Raw genomic sequence first — 21771 nt, 5'->3', positions numbered from 1 at the left:
TCCGCGTCTAGAGATAGGAAGGTTCAAGGTCGATAACGACGACGCTTATTGTGTATCAAAGTGCGAAAATACTTTTTGCACAACAATACAATCTGCATACGGTTTCTCTGACGTAGATTACTTGGAAGGATCGATCGATTTTTCAGCTTAAATGATATTTTTTCACCAATCGAAATTATATGATTTATTATTACATGAATAAATCGCCGAAATATAACTTATTTTTAATGAAGTGACGTCAATTCTGTCATTTTACGAAGTTCACTCGCTTAAAATCGACTCATAATACGTCTGCCACGTCACCTATAAAACTTACTATTTAATTTGTGTTAATTACGAGGTCTGATTGAAAAGTATTGAATATCTTTTATTATTACATGAATAAATCGCCGAAATGAGAAAAATAAACACGAAAATTAGCAGCAGTAGGTTAATAATAAAACACGTTCGTGTATCCCAGATGAATAATGCTAAAACGTGAAACGAAATGTCAATACATTATATAACTGATCGACTTTACTAAATTTTTCATAATTAATAAAAATTGATGTTCAAATTGGTATTAACACTCATATTTTCCGGCTCTTATAACTTATTTTTAATGAAGTGACGTCAATTCTGTCATTTTACGACGTTCACTCGCTTAAAATCGACTCATAATACGTCTGCCACGTCACCTATAAAACTTACTATTTAATTTGTGTTAATTACGAGGTCTGATTGAAAAGTATTGAATATCTTTTATTATTACATGAATAAATCGCCGAAATGAGAAAAATAAACACGAAAATTAGCAGCAGTAGGTTAATAATAAAACACGTTCGTGTATCCCAGATGAATAATGCTAAAACGTGAAACGAAATGTCAATACATTATATAACTGATCGACTTTACTAAATTTTTCATAATTAATAAAAATTGATGTTCAAATTGGTATTAACACTCATATTTTCCGGCTCTTATAACTTATTTTTAATGAAGTGACGTCAATTCTGTCATTTTACGACGTTCACTCGCTTAAAATCGACTCATAATACGTCTGCCACGTCACCTATAAAACTTACTATTTAATTTGTGTTAATTACGAGGTCTGATTGAAAAGTATTGAATAAGATTTATTATTACATGAATAAATTGCCGAAAATTAGCTACGGTTGGTCAATAATAGATGAATAATGCAAAAACGTAAAACGAAATAATAGTTCATCGTTTAACTGATCGAATTTACTAAATTTTTCATAATTGATAAAAAAGTTAGATTATTTAGAATATGTGATCATAATTAATTATTTTAAGAGACGCCCCTGTATGACAAACTATATTCTATATACACACATTCATTTATTTACTTCAAATATGGATCTAATTATTTTGTGACCCGCCCCTGTAAACATATCATATTCTTTATACACACATTCATTTATTTTTTCAAATACGCACATAGTTTTTTTGATATTTCAGTAAAATATTATCAAATAACATATTTAACCATAGACATAACCTCAGTAAAACGCCATTTATTTACGTTTAAATACGTATTTGTCTATGGTGCACTCGTACCTAAATGCGCAAATTCCAACGTCCTTTTAATTTTAAATAAGTTTCGTTGTTAAGCGGTAAATGTGTTTAATACATTGAATTATATTAAGTTTTATTAAATAATTACCTAATATATCAGTTTGACCATGAAAACTGATTACGAGGATACGTATTTATATTTAGAAAGATCTGCGCTTCGTCCTTGAACTTCGCTTGAGTATAATTTTAATTCGACGAATCAATTTAATAATGTCGTGCATAATCATGGTTACCTAGTAGCTTCTAATATTGTCACCTTGAATTTTTTAGCAGACAAATTGTCATTTTAATAATTATATAATTAAGTACGAGAGATTTTTAATATTACAATAAATTAAATATTAGCTCGATATATATTTTTTTTGTATAAACTGTATTGTTCAAGTTATTTTAAACACAGACGTTATAAAAATTTATTTATGCAAATATTCAATCGTTATCGTAAATACGACACAAATTGTACTATTCGAGAAAGCTTTAAAATATTTTATTGTATGACCTTGTCCTTGAAACATCTATTTTCGAATATTGCACATGCACATACATCACATTACGTAAAATAGTTTTAAATCATCTTTTTACAACGCAATAAAAATGTTTTTAATTGCAGTTTTTTTTTTAATTATATTACCGACCTCTTACTTTTTAACATAATTTCAATGAAAAACTAACGGTCAAGGTTTCAGGATTTAAATTATTGGAATACCATTTACTGTTTTTCCGGGTTATTAAAATTATAAATTCAACTGTCATTTCAATTTCTTCTAATCGTTTTTAATAAGAAGGTCGTAGATTTTATATTGAATTCAATGTTGCCTTAATAGCGTAGTTGTTAGGTATCTACAATTTAAACTCCACGTCCGTAAAACGTAAAATGTGTCAAAATCATGGAACAGCTCCTTCGTTATATGAGCGGATTTTTAGCGTTAACTCACTTTAAATATATTCGTAATTACGTCATATTGAATTTTGTATGTCAATTAATAATGTGGAAAATTGTTATTTATATACATATTATTTATAAATTTACCCTTATTGTTATGTTATTTTTGAGGATAGATAAATTATAGATATTCATGACGTAAGAAATTGCTTATTTATAGCGTTACAAGGTGTGATTAGATAGTGAAATAAGACGATATAAATAATAGAATATGTTTATATTTATCTAATTTTTTCTTTTTTGAAACTGTTTTTACAAAAGAAATGCCATTATGGATGTTTACATCATTTTTTAACGTTCAATGAAGTAACGTCATTGTCATTTTATGATGTTCATTCGCTTAAAATTGACTCAATACGTCAGACACGTCACCTAATTAACTTTTATTAGTTACAGATCAGAATGAAAAGTATTTAATGTGTTATTTTAAGAAGGGAAATAAAACAGAAATAAGTTTCAATTAATGTTTATTTAGGTATTTATCTTTTTTTTTTCGACTTTTAACTTATTATTATAAATAGAAAACGTCAATTTGATTGAAATATATTTCACATTACGTCAAAAATGTCACGTTAACACTTACCTATTCAATATTTGTAAGCTACGAGGGTCGATTGAAAAATGATAAAAAAATTAATTATAATCAATTTTAATAATTTTTTTACAAATTTCAAGAACTTTTACTCTTATTTTTAAAATTCCCTTTACTTCTACCACCTTTTGCGGCTTTTTTAGCCCTACCCATGGTTTTCATTTTATTCTTCTGCGCCCTAACATCCTTCTTCATTCTAGGATCCACCACTTTATATCGTCCTTTAACACCCTTCGGCCTGCTCATCCTTTTACCGGTCATGTGTTTTTTAGCCACTACGTACGTCACTTCCCGTTTCGGTTCCTGTCTCGCCTTTTTATACAATCTAATTTAAAAAGAAAAAACGAAGAAAATATATACGAGGTACATTCGAAAATATATTAATAATACGCACTGTTTAACTTGTTTGGATTTTTCTTGTTCGGATATCTCCGGATTGTCGATTAGCGCCTCCATTTTCTTTTTGGCCCTTTCGAGTTTCTTCAGGGCTCTCTTCTTCTTCCTCGCTTTAGCTTCGATAACTTTCTTAATCGGACGCACGTTGATTTCTTCCAATTTTTTATTGTATTCTTGCACCAATTCCTATAAATTTCGTTTGAATCAGTTGGAAAGGAAAAAATGGTAAATCGATGTGTGGAAACGTACTTTTGGTACCGGAACTTCCCTTTTCATGTGTTTATCTTCGTCCTGTACGAACCAATCCGGTAAATTTTCATCGTTGAACGTGTATCGGTTCCAAGCGGCGTCTATCAAATCTCTTTTTGTTTTTTTACTGTTCACCATCATCGTTCCCATAGCTAGATCTTCCGACGATAATTTGTGTTTTTTTCTTTTATTTCCTATATACAGGGCGGGTTATGAATTTTTGCATTTTTGTTCGGTTCGGTGTAGAAACCGCAAGGGGAGCATCATTTGGCCAAAAATTGGGATCGACGACTAATTTGATGTGGAAATTGGGGTCAACGACTAATTTGGTATCAAAATTGGGATTTATATTTGGTTTGGGCTAAAAAGTGGGGTGTTTATGTCTCGTTAAATGAAAAAAAATGTTTTCCAAAGATAATTTTTAGGATATAGTCAATTTTATGATATTATTGTGGCCAAAACGTGATTTTTTAAATCTAATTTGTACGAAAATTGGGGTCTATACATAATTTGGACTAAATATTTGGGTCTACGGGTAATATGGACAAAAAATGTGGGGTCTATGTCTAATTTGGTTCGCACATTCGAATTTTGATGTCTAAGTTGAGCAAAATTGGAGTATTTATGTCTAATTTTACCCCAAAATGGAGTTTTTATGTCAATTTGACCCAAAATTGGAGTTTTTATGTCTACTTTGGTCCAAAGTTGGAGTTTTTATGTCCAATTTGACCCAAAATTGGAGTTTTTAGATCCATTTGACCCCAAATTGGAGTTTTTATGTCTACTTTGACCCAAAATTGGAGTTTTTATGTCCAATTTGACCCAAAATTGGAGTTTGTGTCTAATTTTACCCCAAAATGGAGTTTTAATGTCTAATTATATCCCCAAATGGAATTTTTATGTCAATTTGACCCCAAATGGAGTTTTTGTCAATTTGACCCAAAATTGGAGTTTTTATGTCTAATTTCACCCCAAAATGGAGTTTTTATGTCTACTTAGACCCAAAATTAAAGTTTTTATGTCCAATTTGACCCAAAATTGGAGTTTTTATACCTAATTTCACCCCAAAATGGAATTTTTATGTCAATTTGACCTAATATAGAAGTTTTTATGTCCAAATTAACCAAAAATCGGGATCAATGTTTATTTTGGTCAAAAAATTGTAGTATATCTCTAGTTTGGTCTAAGACCAAGATTCCTAAGTGCATTAAGAGTTTATTTTGTCTAAAAACCGGATTTTCCAAGTTTAATTTGGCCAAAAATTGAATTTTGTAATTTCAAATAGGTGAAAATTGATTATCCTGAGAATAATTTTGGGAAAAATCAGTTCAATTTGAACAAAAAATATGATTTGTAAGTGAAATTTGTCAAAATATTGGAACCTATGTCAAGTTTGGTGTGAAAATTGAATCTTTTGTGTAATTTGGTCTAAATACTCAAGTCTACGTTAGATTTAGTGAAAAAAAAAATAATTTTCCACTGATTAATTTCCATAAAAACTTCATACTTTACCTGCAGTTGCGTTTTTAACAATCTCGAAACCATCTTTCTTCTTATTATTAACCGTAACCTCTTTTTCAACATCATAATCTTCATCAGTATCTTCGTCCGAACTATAATCACTATCAGTAATTTCTTTTCTCATCTTCTCGTTAATTTCTCCATTTTCATCGTCTTCTCCGAGGATTTTCACTCCTTTTTTCTTATAATCCTTCACCATCTTATCCAAATCGGCATCTTCGTCCTTTTCGTCCAATAAATTCCTAAAAACGTCCCTCTCGAACCACAACTCCGCTTTGTGAGTCTTCTTTTTCACTTTGTCTCTATAATCTAGATCTGTAATTAAAGGATGATCTTCTTTTTCTATTAATTTTTTCTTTTCCGGTGGTTCTTCTTCATTTTCCTCTTCGAATCCTATAAAAAAAACTAAATTAACCCCAAATCTAACAAAAACTTAATGAAATTTCCACCTAAACCTTCCTTAATTTCCTCTTCCTCGCTTTCCATTTCTAATTCCGAATCAGAATCTTTGTAATACGTCCCTGAACTATCCAGATGTCCTTGTCCTTTTTCGTACTTTGTATATTTGGGCGCCGGTTGTTTCTCCCCAAACTCATCGTCTGAATTTACCACCGTATCTGGTGTTTGATCGATTATCTTCTTCATTTTACTCTCACTTTGGACTTGTTTTAAGGAAAACAAATCATCACCTGTAAAAATTCAGTAATTTGCATGTTACTTGCTAAAAATATAGACAATACTACTTTATCTGGTCCTTCAAGCCGTCATATGAGATTCGAAGGACCAGATGAAGTAATTGTGAGCGTTAAAGTTGGTACAAATGTTACTATTACCTTCCATAGTCGGTCCATCATCATTCTTCAAAATCATTTTCAAGTTTAATCGTTCATTTAATTTTTTTCGTTCCTTTTGCACTTTCTTCTTCTTACGTTTATGTTCTCTAACTTCTTCTTCTTGTAGATTAATTATTTGTTTATCAATATCTCCAAGTTCATCATCTCCTTTCAATTCAGTATCTTCTTCATGTAATTCTTTGTCTATTTCAGTTTTTTCTTCTTCTCCTATGGTAGTTTTCTTGTATTCTTCATGTAGGATTTTTCTCCAAGTTAGGACGTTCTTCAAATCTTTTCTTCCTAACACTTTTATGTCTTTTAGACATTGTTTGATTTCATTGGTAGTTTTTTCGTGGTTTAAAATTGCCGGGTCATCAAATATAATCTAAAATAGGATAAAATAAATTTGTTAAAGTAAAAGAAAAATTTTAACTTACCTCAGAAGTATTTTGTAACAAGTCAATTCCATTTTCATGTTTTACAAAATCGGATACGTTCAATTTATGATATAAAGTGTAATCATTTTCCGGATAACCTTCAGCTTTATCCTTCTTCTTCTTTTCCGGATGGAAAACGTTCAATTTATTCTTGGGTTCGAGTTCTAATTCTTGAAAAACGTATTTGGGGTCCGTGAATTTGGGATCTATTTTATCCGGCGCTATGTAATTTTGACAAACGATGAATATTTCGGCGGATTCTAAACGTGACGCTTGAGGCTTAGTAGCGTGAACTTTTTTAAATAGTTGTTTCAATACCCAAACTAAAGCGTTGTAATCTTTAGATCGAAAAACTTTTGTTATAAACCAACCTCCACGTCTCAAAAATTGGGTAGCTAGTTTTAACGAACTGAGAGTTAGACAAGTTTGTTGGTAAGCGTCGTGTAACCAATTTTTTCCTACGTTTGGAGCACCGTCGTGAAGAACAACGTCGGCTTTCCACGTTTGTAATTCTTTTGTTAGCGCCGTTTTACATTTTTCCGTAGTTATATCCTCGACCAAACTTATACAACCTGGTATAGGTTTTATTGGAAATAAATCTATACCTATAACGATACTTGAAACAGGCATATTTTGTTTGGCAACTTGCATCCAACCTCCCGGAGCTGCACACAAATCGATACATACTCGCGATTTTTGAAGAAACTCAAATTTACGATTCAACTGAATTAATTTGAAGGCGGCTCTCGATCTAAAACCTAGAATATTAAAAGTAAATCAACAATATATTATACTTTATTAATTAACACATACCAGTTTCTTTGGCGAGCTGATAAAACTTATCTTTACGCTGTTTTCCTATTTTCTTTTTTTGACCCATTGTTGATTTACCTCATTTAAATTGACACGTGCAAATTTTGAGGTTAAACTATTTTAACCCTGTCAACGCATAGACGGTGTTGCCAGCTCGCAAAAATATTTGTCCTTAAAGCTTCAATTTAAAACCCCTAAAAGCGCCATAACTACTAGAAAATCGTCCTTTTAAACCCTTAATTTGCAAAAAATACCTTAAGTTTGTAAATCTATCCAAAAAATCAAATTTTCGTGTTGTATTACAATGACAGTTATAAGTGTACACTGAGGTGCGTTCTAAAGCATTCTTTTATTAAAAATAACAATTTTTATTGTACAAAAGTTTGTATAACGATTCTATATATGATTAAATAAACAAAAAGCTTTGTTAATTATCGTTAACCTTCTTTAACTTGTTTTTGAATATAATTTATAATGTGACTTTTCTATTGGATTGCTAATGTAGCTTTAAAAACGCACCTTGATCACGTGCTTTTCTCTACCAATAACAAATAACTACGATACCTTCCAACTAGAGAAATCTAGAAAATTTGTGAATGACGTGTCGATTTATCTTTGGGTGTTTATTTGGTACTAATTTAATAATTTTCAACGCAGTTACCAAATTTCAGTCGAAGTGAAATAAACTTGTGTAAAGTGAAGTGTATAATAATTGTTAAAAAAACTAGAATTGTGTTTCAATAAGAAGAAAAAGTTGAGAATCGAGATAAAAATATCATTTTCATTATGGCGACAGCGTCTGTCCATTCATTCCTAAATTCATTTAACTCCAAATTGTAAGTATTGCGCAATTTTTATTTTCTCTTTGCGATCTCGAACATGATTACGAAGGTGATAAAAATAGTTATCAATAGCACTGTAAAGTAAAAATAGGAAATTTTTTTTTACCACAAAGAACGAATGTAATTAAGAATCAGTTTGACATTTTATTCAAATGGAATCCATGCAAAACAAGTTTCACGAGAATTATTTTCGTATAAAAATTAAACTTTCACTACTGTTGAAGGTATTTTATATATTTATTAGTAATTATTTACTGTTAATAATAATATTTCAATTTTATATACGACTTTGTTTTTATTTTTTATTTTAATAGCGTATTCAATGATGTAGACATTTTTTAACGCCTTGCTCATAATTTTTGTAATTTTTCTTTAGTTATCATCAAATGTAGTGAAATTTTTGACCTGCTGATACTATTGACGTACAAAGTAAAACCTTTGTTTTTATTCTGTTTGTTTATTAATATTTACTTCTTGTTATATTTTAAAATAATTTCGGTGAAATCACATGAGTTTCAGAAGTTTTCATAAACGTTTTTTTCTACAAAAATTGACTTGATACTAAGTTTTATTTGGATTTTATTGAAAATATTCGTAAATATATAAATTTTTTTAAGATATAACATATTTAGTAGAAGTTTAAATGTTTTAAATATTATTTCGCATATAAAAACAAGTCGAGAAATGTTAATATTTCGTTTTCCAGGGAACAACCGGTGAGGCAACATCTTAAAAATGTGTACGCCTGTCTTGCAATGTCAACAATGGCTGCAGCTTTGGGCGCTGCAGTCCACCTTTTCACGAATATCATACAGGCAGGGTTTTTATCAGCAATAGGAGCTCTAGTGTTCTTTTTCCTTTTAATGAGCACCCCTGACGATAACGGCAAATCCATGCCTACAAGAGTCGGTTATCTCCTTGGTTTCACTTTCCTTACCGGCGTAGGTTTAGGTCCTCTCTTAGAACACGTCATAATAATAGATCCGAGCATTATAATAACTGCTTTTGTCGCTACATCGGCAGTTTTTCTTTGTTTCTCCATCTGCGCCATGTTGTCCGAAAGGGGAAAGTGGTTGTACCTAGGCGGTACTTTGATGACTATGTTAACTACCCTCATGGTACTTTCGCTAGCTAATATTTTCTTTGGAGCTAAATGGATCTATCAGACTCAATTATATTTGGGATTGTTGGCCATGTGCGGATTCGTACTCTTCGATACCCAGATGATTATTGAAAAACGTAGATTGGGAAGCAGGGATTTCGTCGCTCATTCGCTGGACCTATTCGTCGACTTTATCGGGATCTTCAGAAGATTGGTCATCATCTTAACTCAGAAGGTAATTTATGAAAGGTATATTTTTTTCCCATTCCAGTTACCCGATTTCCTTTTTTTTTCTCCTAATAAATTTTCAAGGTTTAATCAAAATTTCAAATAAAAACTTTTATTATTATACTTTAATTGTATACTTTGAAATTAGAGATAAGAAATTTCGCTGTTTGTAGAATATTATCGCGAATTCATTGTTTTTAAGTGTTTTTTTTTTCAGCGTAATTTGAATTTTTGAATAATAGTTTTGAATATTCTTATCAGTTTTGACGTTTTATTCAAATATTTTAATCATTTACTAACAATTTTATATTATTTCATAAGTATTTTCTTCATATTATTAAAAAAATTGATAGAGATAGTTTTATCACATTTTTCATCGAAAATTAATATTGAATCAATATGATATAGGAGGGCGAGTTAGTATCAAGATCTGTTATATAAATATAATCATCTCGTATATATTGTAGTAGGTTAGGTTATACTTCTTTCCATTATGTCTTGGCCTTTTTCTATATGAGTGTTATTTAACCTAAAAAGATACAACGAGTAGTGCTAGTAGATACGAGGGACAGAAAATAAATTAGAGATGAATAAAATTTTGTTGTTTTAGGAACAGGAATCGCGGAAGAAACGCAAGGACTGAGGACGATTGAACGAAAGCGAAAAATTCAATAGAGGGATAAATGTGGATGAGGGGGGGACTAAATTGTGATATAAAAATATGATTTATGTCAATAAATAATCATCGCTTGAGTTCCAATAAAATATTTTGTTTGTGTTGGCGTGTGTGTATTAATTATCATTATGTAAGTTGTGTATGTTATTATAATTTATTTTAATAAAATTTTTCGTTTTTCTAATGACATTTTGTTGTTTAAAGACGAACGGAACACATCTGTCGAATTAAGAAAACAAAATCTTGATATTAAGGATTTCAATGTGGCGCAGTCTATGGGATAAATTTTGAAAAAATTGGTTTGTGTGGGAAAAAGTCACCCAAAGACATTCAATGTGTCTTCGTCGTCCGTTACAAACTATACGAGTAGAATTAAAGGTGACAGGATGGATTTATAACGGGAAAAAAAAACAATAAAATGATTCATTATAATTTTTATTAACTTACCACTAGTAATAATTCGATAATTGAAAAACTAACTAAAAAATTATGCTAAACAAGTCAAAATACAAAAAAATTGATTCGCCTCTCGGTTTCTTTTTGTTTATACGAAAGTATAAAAGAAACAAAAATTGCTTAGAGGAAAAATTCCCTCTAAACAATCGATATTTCTTTAAACAAACTGTACTTTCAATGGAAAATACAAATTTACCAAAATTTACATCTGCACAAAAAAATATTTTACATCAATATACTTACTCTGTTTTTAATAAAAAATAAATAATTGAAACCTTCAAATTTTTCATGTTGTCGATTATAAAAAAAAAATGAAATGTAGATGAACTAAATTTAATACGGCCTCGGTCGGTCTCGACCGCCACCGTCACGGTTATCGCGACCGCCGCCGCCGCCCCTATAACAAATAAAAAAAATATTACAACTAAACATTTTTCTCAAAAGGCGTGTATCTCTAGACAGGTTACACTCAACGGTATTCAAATACCCATCGGTGTGTTTTAAAAGAGATTCTACTATACTCCCATCATAAAATCAAAAGAAACTATGGAAATTTCCCCGAGAGCGGACGGGAGAAAAAATTTACGACACATATTTCATATCACCTTACCTTCCTCCACCTCGTCCGCCGCCGAAACCACCTCGACCACCACCTCCTCTTCCTCCACCGAATCCTCCGCGACTACCTCTATCGCGGAAACCGCCTCCGCCACGTCTATCTCTATCGTCACCGCGATCTCTTCCACCGCCGCCACGTCTGTCGTCGCCGCTACCACCGCCCATACTGGCACCTTCTGGTTTAGGTTCGCTACATCTATTACACTGTTGTCTCCATGCGAAGTTTGTATTGTTACAATCTGGATTCGGGCATCTCCAGTCACCGTCGCGGCCTTCGCGGTCGCGGTTACCACCTCCGCCGCCGCCTCCTCCTCCACGGCCTAATTATTAAAAAAAATATATATTCGAGGGAAATCCGGTTTGGGAATAATGATAATTAAGGATATCTCGAGTTAAATTTGTTTCTCCAGACAGGATACACTCAACAGTTTTTAAATAAATACTATTAGTGTGTTTTAATAGAGATTTTTTTAATATGCTCCCATCTTAAAATCAAAAGAAACTATTTTGGTAAAGTTTCCCCGAGAGCGGATGGGAGGGTAGAAAAAGACAGTTTCAATCAAAATTGTTTCGAAATAATTGAAAAAATTCACTAATTCATATTAAAATGAAAAAAAAAAGTCCAAAAAGATTTTCGTAACGGGTTTTTATAGAAAACGGTTTTTTTGCCGGTTGTCAAACGTAGCGTGTGCAACCCCCTTAATAATTCATCCAAATTTCAATACGACGAACGGATGGAAAATCCTTTGAAATTGAAAATAATTATTTTGATACATACGAGGGTTAATAAAGATTGTTATACACGTGACAGATTTTACGGCAAAAAAATTTCAATAAAAATAATTCGAAACAGATTTTTATAGGAAACGTTTTTTTACCGGAAAAAAGTGTGTAACCACCTTAATTATAATAAATTCAAAATCAGAATAGAGATTTCTAAATACTGTTTCACACGACACGAATTTTTTTACAGTAAATCTCGTCCGAAACGTGTGTAACCTTCATAATTATATATAAAAAGGGAAGAAGAAACAAATACTTTTGACAAAGGACAATTGTAATGATTTTTGTGTAGCATACGTGTTTCTAATATAGTTTTTATAGAGAACGGTTTTTTTGCCGGAATAAAGTGTATAACCACCTTAATAATGATGAATTCAAAAACAGAATGTAAGAGATCTGGAAAATTTATTCGATCAAAATATGTTGACAAATAAGCGGTTTATTAAGACCGTTTTACACGCAACGAATTTTTAAAAAAAATTTATCCAGCAACAGATATTTATTAAAATGAAATTTTTTTCATTTAATTTCGCCTTTGGCTGTAAAATACATTAAATACGAAACGTGTGTAACCTCCTTAACCATAATATTCAAAAATGATAAAAAAACACGGAGAAATTTTTTGCGGTTTTTTCGCCGCAATCCATTACGTGTGTAATATCCTTAATTATATTTATACATAAAAATAACAATGACAAAAAAATATAGACTCACCACCACCGTCGCGGCCACCTCGCGGTCCTCCAAATCCACCTCCGCCGCCGAATCCACCACCGCGTCCGCCTCCTCGGCCACCACCTCCGCCGCCGCCGCCACCACGTCCGCCCGCGCCACCGCTCCAAGTATCTTTTTTAGTCGCCAATTGCACTTTTATGGTGGAACCTTGAAAATCTTTACCGTCGAACCACGTAATGGCGGATTGGGCCGCGTTCGGATCGTCGTAAGTCACCGTCGCTTCCCCTTTACTCTCGCCGGTTATTTTGTCTTTGTACAACCAGATTTTTCGCTTTTGGGTCTTTTTATCCAACTGAAACGAATTGTCACATAACATTATCATCCAGATAAATTTCTACCTGACCAATGGTTCGCAGTTGAAAGTGAGGATGGCGCCACTTAACCTTCGCTGGGAAATGTTTAACTACATAGCGACGCTTTTTGACCTTGTCTTCAGTTCGGGTCTCCAACCCGAACGACAGTTTGTTATACCACCCCGATGAGACGCGATAACGTCGAAACTAGTCAGTCCTTACAATTGCGAGCCATTGAGAGGTGAATAGTAGAAATTTTGATACAGGAAATAATTTGTAACAGAAATAATAATCTCATAATAAAAAAAAAAAATAATAATTATAAGGAATAGGATTCTGTGTTAATATGGCGAAAATTCAAAATTGCCCTCGGATATAGAAGTAACCCGAGTACAGAGTGCATTTCGCGTTCATTTTTATACATTATGAACACACTATTTACCCCAAATTGACAGGGGAAAACCGAGAACCGCGATTCGGTGTCCCAAATAGCGACCAGACCTCGTACTATGGAAAATAATAGATACTTTGGTTGGGAAACGTTCGTGTAATTGAAGTGTTGGTGTAAATAGTGTGTTCGGAATGTTCCAAAAGTGTCAATTTAATTAACTTACCTTAATTATACCGATAGAACCGAAATGTTGTTCGATGTCATCTTCGGTTAAAGTTGGGTTCATACCGGACACGAAAATCGTGTCGATTTGAATAACTAAATTATCTCCTCCTGGAAGATAAACGCCAAACATTAAAACCCACCATTTTTTTAAACATATATTTTCTTATTAATAAAAAAACACATTTTCCAATTTTTTTTTACGCCTTATAATCTCTTTTAAATATCCAAAACCATTTTTTTTAAAATACGAAACTATTTTACCCAAACTCGACCCTCGTATCACAATATATATTTGGTAGGGCCGATAATATTGTTTACACTGTATTATACATTCCCTTTTTTTTTTAAAGACACTCTATATAGTTTCACCAAACCTCAACTTTATTACCAATACAGTACGAAATAAATATATTTAAAAACACAACCTGAACGTTATAATGCGTACACCCTGTATTTAAATTGTTATAATTCTGACGTATCGACAGAATTAACCCTTTTATTTTACGTATAACCATATTTTTATTAACCTACAATTTTTCAAAATTTAATACTGTTACGAACTCGTCCACGACCCGGACCGCGAAGTCGGTCCTGTCCCGAATATTTTATAAAAAACCAAAGGTCAAACATTTGTTTTAACAAATCGCGTTTTTCATTAATTCTTTTAACCATATTCTTATTAACTTATAATTTTCCTTAAAATATAATACTCTTCTACGACCTAGACCGCCAAGTCGGTCTTGTCTCAAATTTTTAATAAAAAAACCAAAGGTCAAACATTTGTGATAACAAATCGTGTTTACCATTAATCATTTTACGTATAACCATATTTTTATTAACCTACAATTTTTTTAAATTTAATACTGTTACGAACTCGTCCACGACCCGGACCGCGAAGTCGGTCCTGTCCCGAATATTTCATAAAAAACCAAAGGTCAAACATTTGTGATAACAAATCGTGTTTACCATTTATCATTTTACGTATAACCATATTTTTATTAACCTAGAATTTATTTGAAATTTAATACTGTTACGAACTCGTCCACGACCTGAGCCATGAAGCAGGTCCGGTCGCGATTTTTTTTTTCTAAAAAACCAAAGGTCAAACTCGTCCACGACCTGAACCGTAAATTCGGTCCTGAACGGACGTTGCAATAACACTTTCTGTATTGTTCCACTTCATATTTTGATAAAGATGTAAATGAATCGAAACGTCAGTTTTTTTTTTTCAAATTAATTTTCGATATAAAACGGTTTTAACAACAAAAACTAAACTATTTTTCCGTATGTTTTTATACGTAATGGTGGATTTTTGCAACCAGATGTTTTTTTCGCCCACTTTAACCGTCATTTTTTATTTTTGGAAATTATTGTTGACGCACGAAGCGATCTATGTTTGACCAACTTAAATTTAATAAACCCTGTATATGAAAGAGCAGTTATAAGAAATCTAAATCGTTACCGATTCCAATATTTTCAAATATATATTTCACATTAGAATTTTTATTACGTTCAAATTTGGCACCTGAGGATTGGAGCTCTTCGAACTGTCACGTCAAATTTTAGGTTAGGTTAGGTTAGAACCGACAAACGCAATCACGTGGTACTTAAATCCCTATATAAGAAAGTTTAAACACGAGAGAGACAGAGAACTTTGTTTCCTTTATACTATTCTCTCCTTTCAAGAAATTAATGGCGCCCGCGCTTGCGCGTAGCGTCTATCTAACCTGTCATGTCAAAACAGACAGATTTGTCAAATGTGAATGATTTCGAAAATCATTTGATTTGAGTCTTCAAAAAATTTCTGTTCGACCATTTGTTTCGCGCGCTTCTCTTATTAGAGACGCCATTAATATTTCAACTCTAATCTAACCAATCACGTGAACGACATCTCGCCTCCAAACTTTCCAATATAAGAACTTTAGTTTTTAAAAGCGACATCTGGTCATCAACTAAAGAAACTTTCTAATAACAGATCTACGTCAAAATGACGGTCGTGGGGTAAACAATTGATTTTCTGTAATGTATTTGTTGTTTTCTTTCAAAATCATGTTTCCGAAAGGAAATTTCGTACTTTTTTCCGACTAGCAACTATTCAATGCAGCCATTTTGCAATGGAACGCGAAATTGTACACAAAAATATTTGTTTACCCCACGGCGACCATTTTTAAATTGACATCAGGTGATTTTGACAGCATTGCTGTGTCGCTGTAACACAAACTCCATGTCGACAGTTTTTACGGGTGTAATAATAAAAGTTGTCGAAGATCTCGCTCACCAGCGGCACCAAACGTTTTTTTTTTCATTTAATGATTCGGAAAAATTCATAATTCTATGTGAAACACACACTTAATTCGGAATATAGTAAATAAGCGAGAGAAAAACATACAAGGTGTGATCAAATTAATTTTCAAAACCAAGAAAGGAAATATTTTTGGAGAATTTCGTTATCGATGTCCGAAATGTTATATAAACATTTCTTTTTTCCCATTGTACCAAATATGGCGAAGAAAGCGACATAATACCATGGTGTGTATACCTGATACACTTTTTTAGGAAAAACCAATATAATTGTAACCTTCTACCTTACACGAACCCAAGCGAAACGTTTGGAATCGAGTAAAAATTTACTGTCTAAACGAAGCTACGCTGTTTCCCGAGATTCAGCTCGCGCGACGTAGTTTAATATTTTCTCGATGTTATCGAATTTTGTTAATATGAAATTGCTTCTAATTTTCAAATCGTATTTTTCGATCGCACCTTGTAATTTACAACAACAGATTTTACGATTATTTATTCACTATATTCCTACGATTCCGATATTATTTAATTTTGTAAAAGAAAATTCGAATTTCGTCAAATTAGAATTTTCCCACAGGGAATCGAAACGATTTTTAGCTCTTTTGCGAGAAAATATTAAAAAAAAAAAAAACCATAATAATAAAAATATTGTACAAATAAAAAAGACACCAAGATCGACACGACTCGGTGCTTTTACCTTTGTTATAACCACCACCCCTGTTGCCGCTTCTAAAACAGAAATTTCATCATCAGTAGCTGTTCGATAAGTCAGGGGAATATGAGAGAATACGCTCTGCTTAACCAACACGCAAACGTCACATTGTAACTAATAACTTTTCTTCTTCGGAACGGAGATACATACGAGATCCACCTATATATTTTCAAGTCAAGTCCACGTAAGTTTCGTCTTATTGCGTACGTTGTAACACTATTCATAACCTCAAAATTATTAAATACCTCGGTTAAGACCAACCAGCTATCATTATATTACCAAAATTAACCTTTAGGTACGTTAAAAGTTATTAACCTTTTGAGGACGCTCGAATTAATCCATTAAAACTTTATGGGAATGTACATACATCCCCATAATTGAAAATTATACAACTTTACCAAAATAATCATTCGGGACCGTATGTTCATTTACTACACACTAATTTTTGTTACAATTTCAACCCGGTTCAAAATACTGTATGGAAACTCAACAGGTTTGGTTTATTGACACCATTTCAACTTTAGGATACCTGCTCAATACCTTAAAAAAAAAATCCGGAATACCAACTACAAACAATATTCCTACTAATCTATTCATAGTTGTGGACGGACAGAAGCCGTTGAGCACATAGACCCACTTGGCACTACCAAAAGCCGATGTCCTCTGAGTAGCCAATTAGGTGCTTTGGCATGAACCCTTTGGAGTCATTAGGCTCTAAAATCCTTCAGATAGGTCATGGTGTTGTTTTTTGGAATGCACTTGGGATAATTTTCATTATTGGAACGTTTAAACGAAGAAATCAAGCAAAAAAGGTCACATTTATCAGATTTAGCCCTCTCGGATTATTATCTGTTCCCAGACTTTAAGATTTTGGCTATCGCTAGGAAAAAAACTAAAACGGGACTACGTTGAACCAGATTTATTACCCTAAGACTTATTTTTCTTTCCCGAAAATAAGAACGTCGAAGAAACAACGGTTAAAGATGTAGAGATGAAATTTCGGTTAAAAACTCCAAGGAAGTTAGCTGGAAGGGGGGATCGATTCCAAAGCATCGGTTTCATTAATTAATTTTCCGGATCCGAATAAAAATAAAACAACAAAAAAACGAAAATCTGTAGTTTGGAGTTGATATTCAATTTGGACCATCGTTTATGGTCCAAATATTGTACGTTTCATAAATTTTAAATACCCCACACAATAAAATTAAATTATATTTAATTTTTCTTTTTTTAAACCCTGTATAATACGCTAAATATGGTGACAAAAATACCTTATATAACTTTAAACTTCCCTGTATACTTTTAATGTCCTCAAAGGTTAGATCACCTCAAATTTTATTTTTTTTTACAAATCAATGATGCAGTTACCCTGAAAAAATACTCGGTCGTCCTTTTTTTTATTATTATTCAATTTTTACCCAAACGAAGTTTTAGTCTTGTCAAGAAAAAAACGGAAAAGGAAAAACTCTGAAAAGTCAACACTATTAGATTAGCAAAATTACATATAAAACTACCAAAGTAATTCTAAAATTCAACATAAACGACTCGCGCACCAATTAATTTTGAAAAAATGTATCAATCAAAAGATATTTTATTTTCCAATTATCTATACTTGCAAAAATGACTGGAAGCACACACACAAGAAAAAAAAGTTGGTACAAAAAAATATTCGAATACGAGGGTTGAGGTATAAGTCAATTATGTCACTTGCAGGCGTATCACCCTGTATAATAACTTTTTAATTCACGCATGGCGAGATTGATGGTATATAATGCATCCCTTATCGTGTTGTCACAGTAACATGACCCGTTTTGAATTTTAAGTGTCCTTAAATCCAAATTTGTGACGTGTCAACTCTATGTGCGAATTCCAATCACCCTGTATAATAAATTTTCGATTCGCACTTAGTGAAATTAGTGGTATTCAAAGTCTCCCGTATCGTGAACAGCACCAAGCACAACATCAAGTCAACTTTAAAATGGGGTTGTGACGTCAATTTCATGTTTTCACCCTATATAATAAATTTTTATGCTATTTAATGTCTTCGCATGTAGTTAACACTTTCTCTTACACATACATGAACATTTTCCAACTGGTCTTATATATTCATGAAAAAATAGTTGCCACAACTTTTGCCCCAACCCTCGTATGCGCTACCGGAGAAATATTTAAAAAAAAATTAAGTTTAATACAAAATGAGTCATCAGCTATGTAAAAAAGTGTGAAAAACCAAAAACTTAATCAAAATTATCAAAAGAACAATTTTTTTTCTTCAAAATTTCAAACTAGTTTTGAAATTACTATAAAATATAATAAAAGTTACAATTATTCAATTATTAATGATTAAAAATGAAAAAATTGATGACAAACTTTTTTTTATAGTAAATTTTCTAATACCAAATGATTAGAAGTGATTCCGTTAACCGTTTTACTACTTCTTTTCAAAAACTGAAAGAAAAACCACTAAATTATCATCAAATTTACCAGTATTTTCACCCTGAAGGTATTAATAGAAAATTATTTATTACAAGCATATCGCGACGTAAAAACCACCATTATTTTCTTGAGTTTACCTATAATAACACGAAATCTTTACGTAATTACCATTTCAAGACAATTACCCAACTGAAGATTCAATTTTTTCAAATTGGAACAATTTTTTAAAACCTTTTATCGTTTATACCGCTGAAAACATAAAAATATCTCGAAAAAACAACCAAAAAATCCAATTAACCAACAATTTATTCATTCGTACTCGCACATTTTCAAATAATGAAACTTACCCAAAGTTATCTCGTCTTTCTAACTCTCGACCACCGCCGCCGCCTCCTCCTCCGCGATCTCTACCGCCTAAAACAATTTCAACACAAACTATTTTCCAAATCTGGTCATTTGTTTCGAAGTGAAAATATCTTTCGAACGTGAAACTAACCTCCATAACTTCCGCCGCCACCCCCTCCATATCCACCTCCGGAACCTCCACCATAATTATTACCGTTGCCGTATCCGCCGCCGCCTCCCGAGCCACCGTATCCACCTGATTGGTAACCTCCTAATACAAGGTAATACAGTTTTTTACGTTTATCGATTGTATTGGGTGGTAATAAAAAATTTACTACGAATTTCGTGTTCAGTGGAAGTTCTACCCTTTCGATTACCGAAAAAACGAAAGGACTATCATTCCCCGTTATTATATCTGACATAGAAGGAGGAAAATAAACAAATAATATGATTACTTCCATGCCTATGTCAGAAATAATAAAAAAAAAATCAAACTATAATTAAAAATTCTAAAGAACTAGAAATAAATATCAATACAAAAAGCCACGCCATCAAAATGGCGTCTATCAGAGAAATTTGGATTTTAGTCATTAAACTTACCTTGGCCGCCGCCACCGCCGTAACCACCTCCTTGAGAACCCCTATTTTGTCCCCAAGAACCACCGCCGCCGCCGCCGGATTGGGCTTGGTAACCTCCCGATTGGGATCCGTAACTAGGATAACCAGACGATGGCGGAGGTTGGGTGTAATCACCATAACCACCGCCGCCACCTCCGTAATCTAATAAACGAAACGTTAGTATTACAAAAAAAATAAGACAAATAAAAAAAATATTGTTAAAGAATTAAAATACGATATATTTAATATTAAAATATATGTAATCGAATAAACTTTAAATAACGATTGATGAAATAATAAAAGAACTTACTATCTCCCATTTTCAAAACTATTGTTTACTACAATTATTACAATAATAACTTTTCTGTATCAACTAACAGAATACAACTAAACTTTAGTGACGCCGAAGGAGAAATAAAATGCCGGAAAGAAAGGAAGTAGATGTACTAACAGTTATACCAACTTTAGAAATATGTGAGGCGATTTCTCGCGTTGATAATTTACTTATGATTATATAATCTTCAAATTATTTTTGTGATGATTTGTCTTGATTTTAAGTCTAATTTCTATGAAAATTAGTTTAAAATAATATGTAAAAAATCGAAATATTTTGATAGACACCGAAGTAGGTGGGATCGTTAATTTTCACATGTTATATTAAAAAAATGATTTTCATAAAAAAAGAGACCTGAAATCAAGACAAATAAATCATCGCGAAAAACTTATATAAAAACCAAAAAAAAAAAATTATCTTTATATACAATAAATCAAGGATATTTATTTTTTTAAAATCGTTTTCACAACTAAAAATTCACCGTGAAATAAGTATTTAAGATTTAAATAGACATTTTTGTCAAAAATGTCAAATGAAAACTAACCTAAAATATAAATTTTAATATTTAAATTACTAATAATATGCAGTAAAATAAGTTGATGTATGAAGTCACGTTGTGCAATATTTTACAATTTAATCTGATGAAATGGTTGCCTGTAAGTAGATCTGTTATTTTTAGTAATAAATATAAATAATTCATAGCATAAATCATAGATTCTGGAAATGAAAATATGATCCAAACATCCTCATTTTTCGCTGATTACCATGGCGTTCAACAACTTAGATATTGTCCTGATCAATACACGGTAGCAGAGTAAGTATTCTTCACAATACGTATCAACATATTGTATCTTAATTTTGTTGTTTCAGCTGTGAATATGATCGATTAGAAAACTTTTTTAAATATGCGGATAATTTCCAAACAGCGCAAGGTTTAATGTATTTAAAATATTTACATGATGTAGTTAAACAGCAAGTATCGTCAAAAATACAGGATGATATTCCTTTAGAAAATATTATTAATGATATTTTAATTGACTTAGTTAAATATTACAAAGAAAATGGGGTTGTTAATAAGCAAGTGTTTTCAAGATTACCGCAAAGTCATATACAAAAAATCGAAAAGGTTTGTACTAATTTATGATTAATAATTTACCTTTTTTGATAAACTATCGCTTGTTAAAAATGTTTTTCTATGATTTTTTTAAAAATTCATTAAAATCGGATGATTTTTTGACTTTCTAGAATCAAAAATACGAGGGGAAGCGATATTTTGATTTCACCAATTACTGGCATATTTTATTCAAAAAAGTT

General features: G+C 31.9%; 4 protein-coding genes across 5 annotated transcripts in view; 2 read left to right on the top strand and 2 right to left on the bottom strand.

Annotated features, from left to right (window-relative positions):
* Window positions 1-3154: 3154 nt before the first annotated feature.
* LOC130445540 (pre-rRNA 2'-O-ribose RNA methyltransferase FTSJ3) lies at window positions 3155-7556 on the bottom strand. Its single transcript, XM_056781225.1, has 8 exons — window positions 7363-7556; window positions 6550-7307; window positions 6113-6497; window positions 5729-5968; window positions 5271-5672; window positions 3759-3952; window positions 3508-3695; window positions 3155-3438 (listed from the first exon to the last, which is right to left on the bottom strand). Exons 1-8 carry the CDS (start codon window positions 7427-7429, stop codon window positions 3192-3194), a joined length of 2481 nt encoding a protein of 826 aa, XP_056637203.1. The 5' UTR covers window positions 7430-7556; the 3' UTR covers window positions 3155-3191.
* Window positions 7557-7910: 354 nt separating this feature from the next.
* LOC130445553 (bax inhibitor 1) lies at window positions 7911-10316 on the top strand. Its single transcript, XM_056781253.1, has 3 exons — window positions 7911-8198; window positions 8911-9541; window positions 10145-10316. The coding sequence occupies exons 1-3, from the start codon at window positions 8149-8151 to the stop codon at window positions 10175-10177; spliced, it is 714 nt and encodes a 237-aa protein (XP_056637231.1). The 5' UTR covers window positions 7911-8148; the 3' UTR covers window positions 10178-10316.
* A 306-nt stretch (window positions 10317-10622) lies between these two features.
* Window positions 10623-20579, bottom strand: LOC130445549 (RNA-binding protein cabeza). The gene is made up of 9 exons (XM_056781247.1): window positions 20434-20579; window positions 20106-20285; window positions 19657-19776; window positions 19508-19574; window positions 16710-16741; window positions 13710-13819; window positions 12782-13094; window positions 11277-11604; window positions 10623-11063 (listed from the first exon to the last, which is right to left on the bottom strand). The coding sequence occupies exons 1-9, from the start codon at window positions 20441-20443 to the stop codon at window positions 11000-11002; spliced, it is 1224 nt and encodes a 407-aa protein (XP_056637225.1). The 5' UTR covers window positions 20444-20579; the 3' UTR covers window positions 10623-10999.
* A 223-nt stretch (window positions 20580-20802) lies between these two features.
* LOC130445539 (activating signal cointegrator 1 complex subunit 3-like) overlaps window positions 20803-21771 on the top strand; it is a 39272-nt gene continuing 38303 nt past the window's right edge. For both annotated transcript variants that reach the window (XM_056781223.1, XM_056781224.1), the window contains exons 1-3: window positions 20803-21113; window positions 21172-21271; window positions 21328-21583. In XM_056781223.1, coding sequence (XP_056637201.1) covers window positions 21104-21113; window positions 21172-21271; window positions 21328-21583 — 366 coding nt within the window. In that variant the 5' untranslated portion in view covers window positions 20803-21103. The remainder of the gene's footprint in view (window positions 21114-21171; window positions 21272-21327; window positions 21584-21771) is intronic.

This window comes from Diorhabda sublineata, chromosome 6 (genome assembly GCF_026230105.1).
Source record: "Diorhabda sublineata isolate icDioSubl1.1 chromosome 6, icDioSubl1.1, whole genome shotgun sequence".
NCBI lineage: Eukaryota > Metazoa > Arthropoda > Insecta > Coleoptera > Chrysomelidae > Diorhabda > Diorhabda sublineata.
The sequence above is the reverse complement of the archived record's forward strand: the minus strand, read 5'-3'. Positions and strand labels throughout refer to the sequence as shown.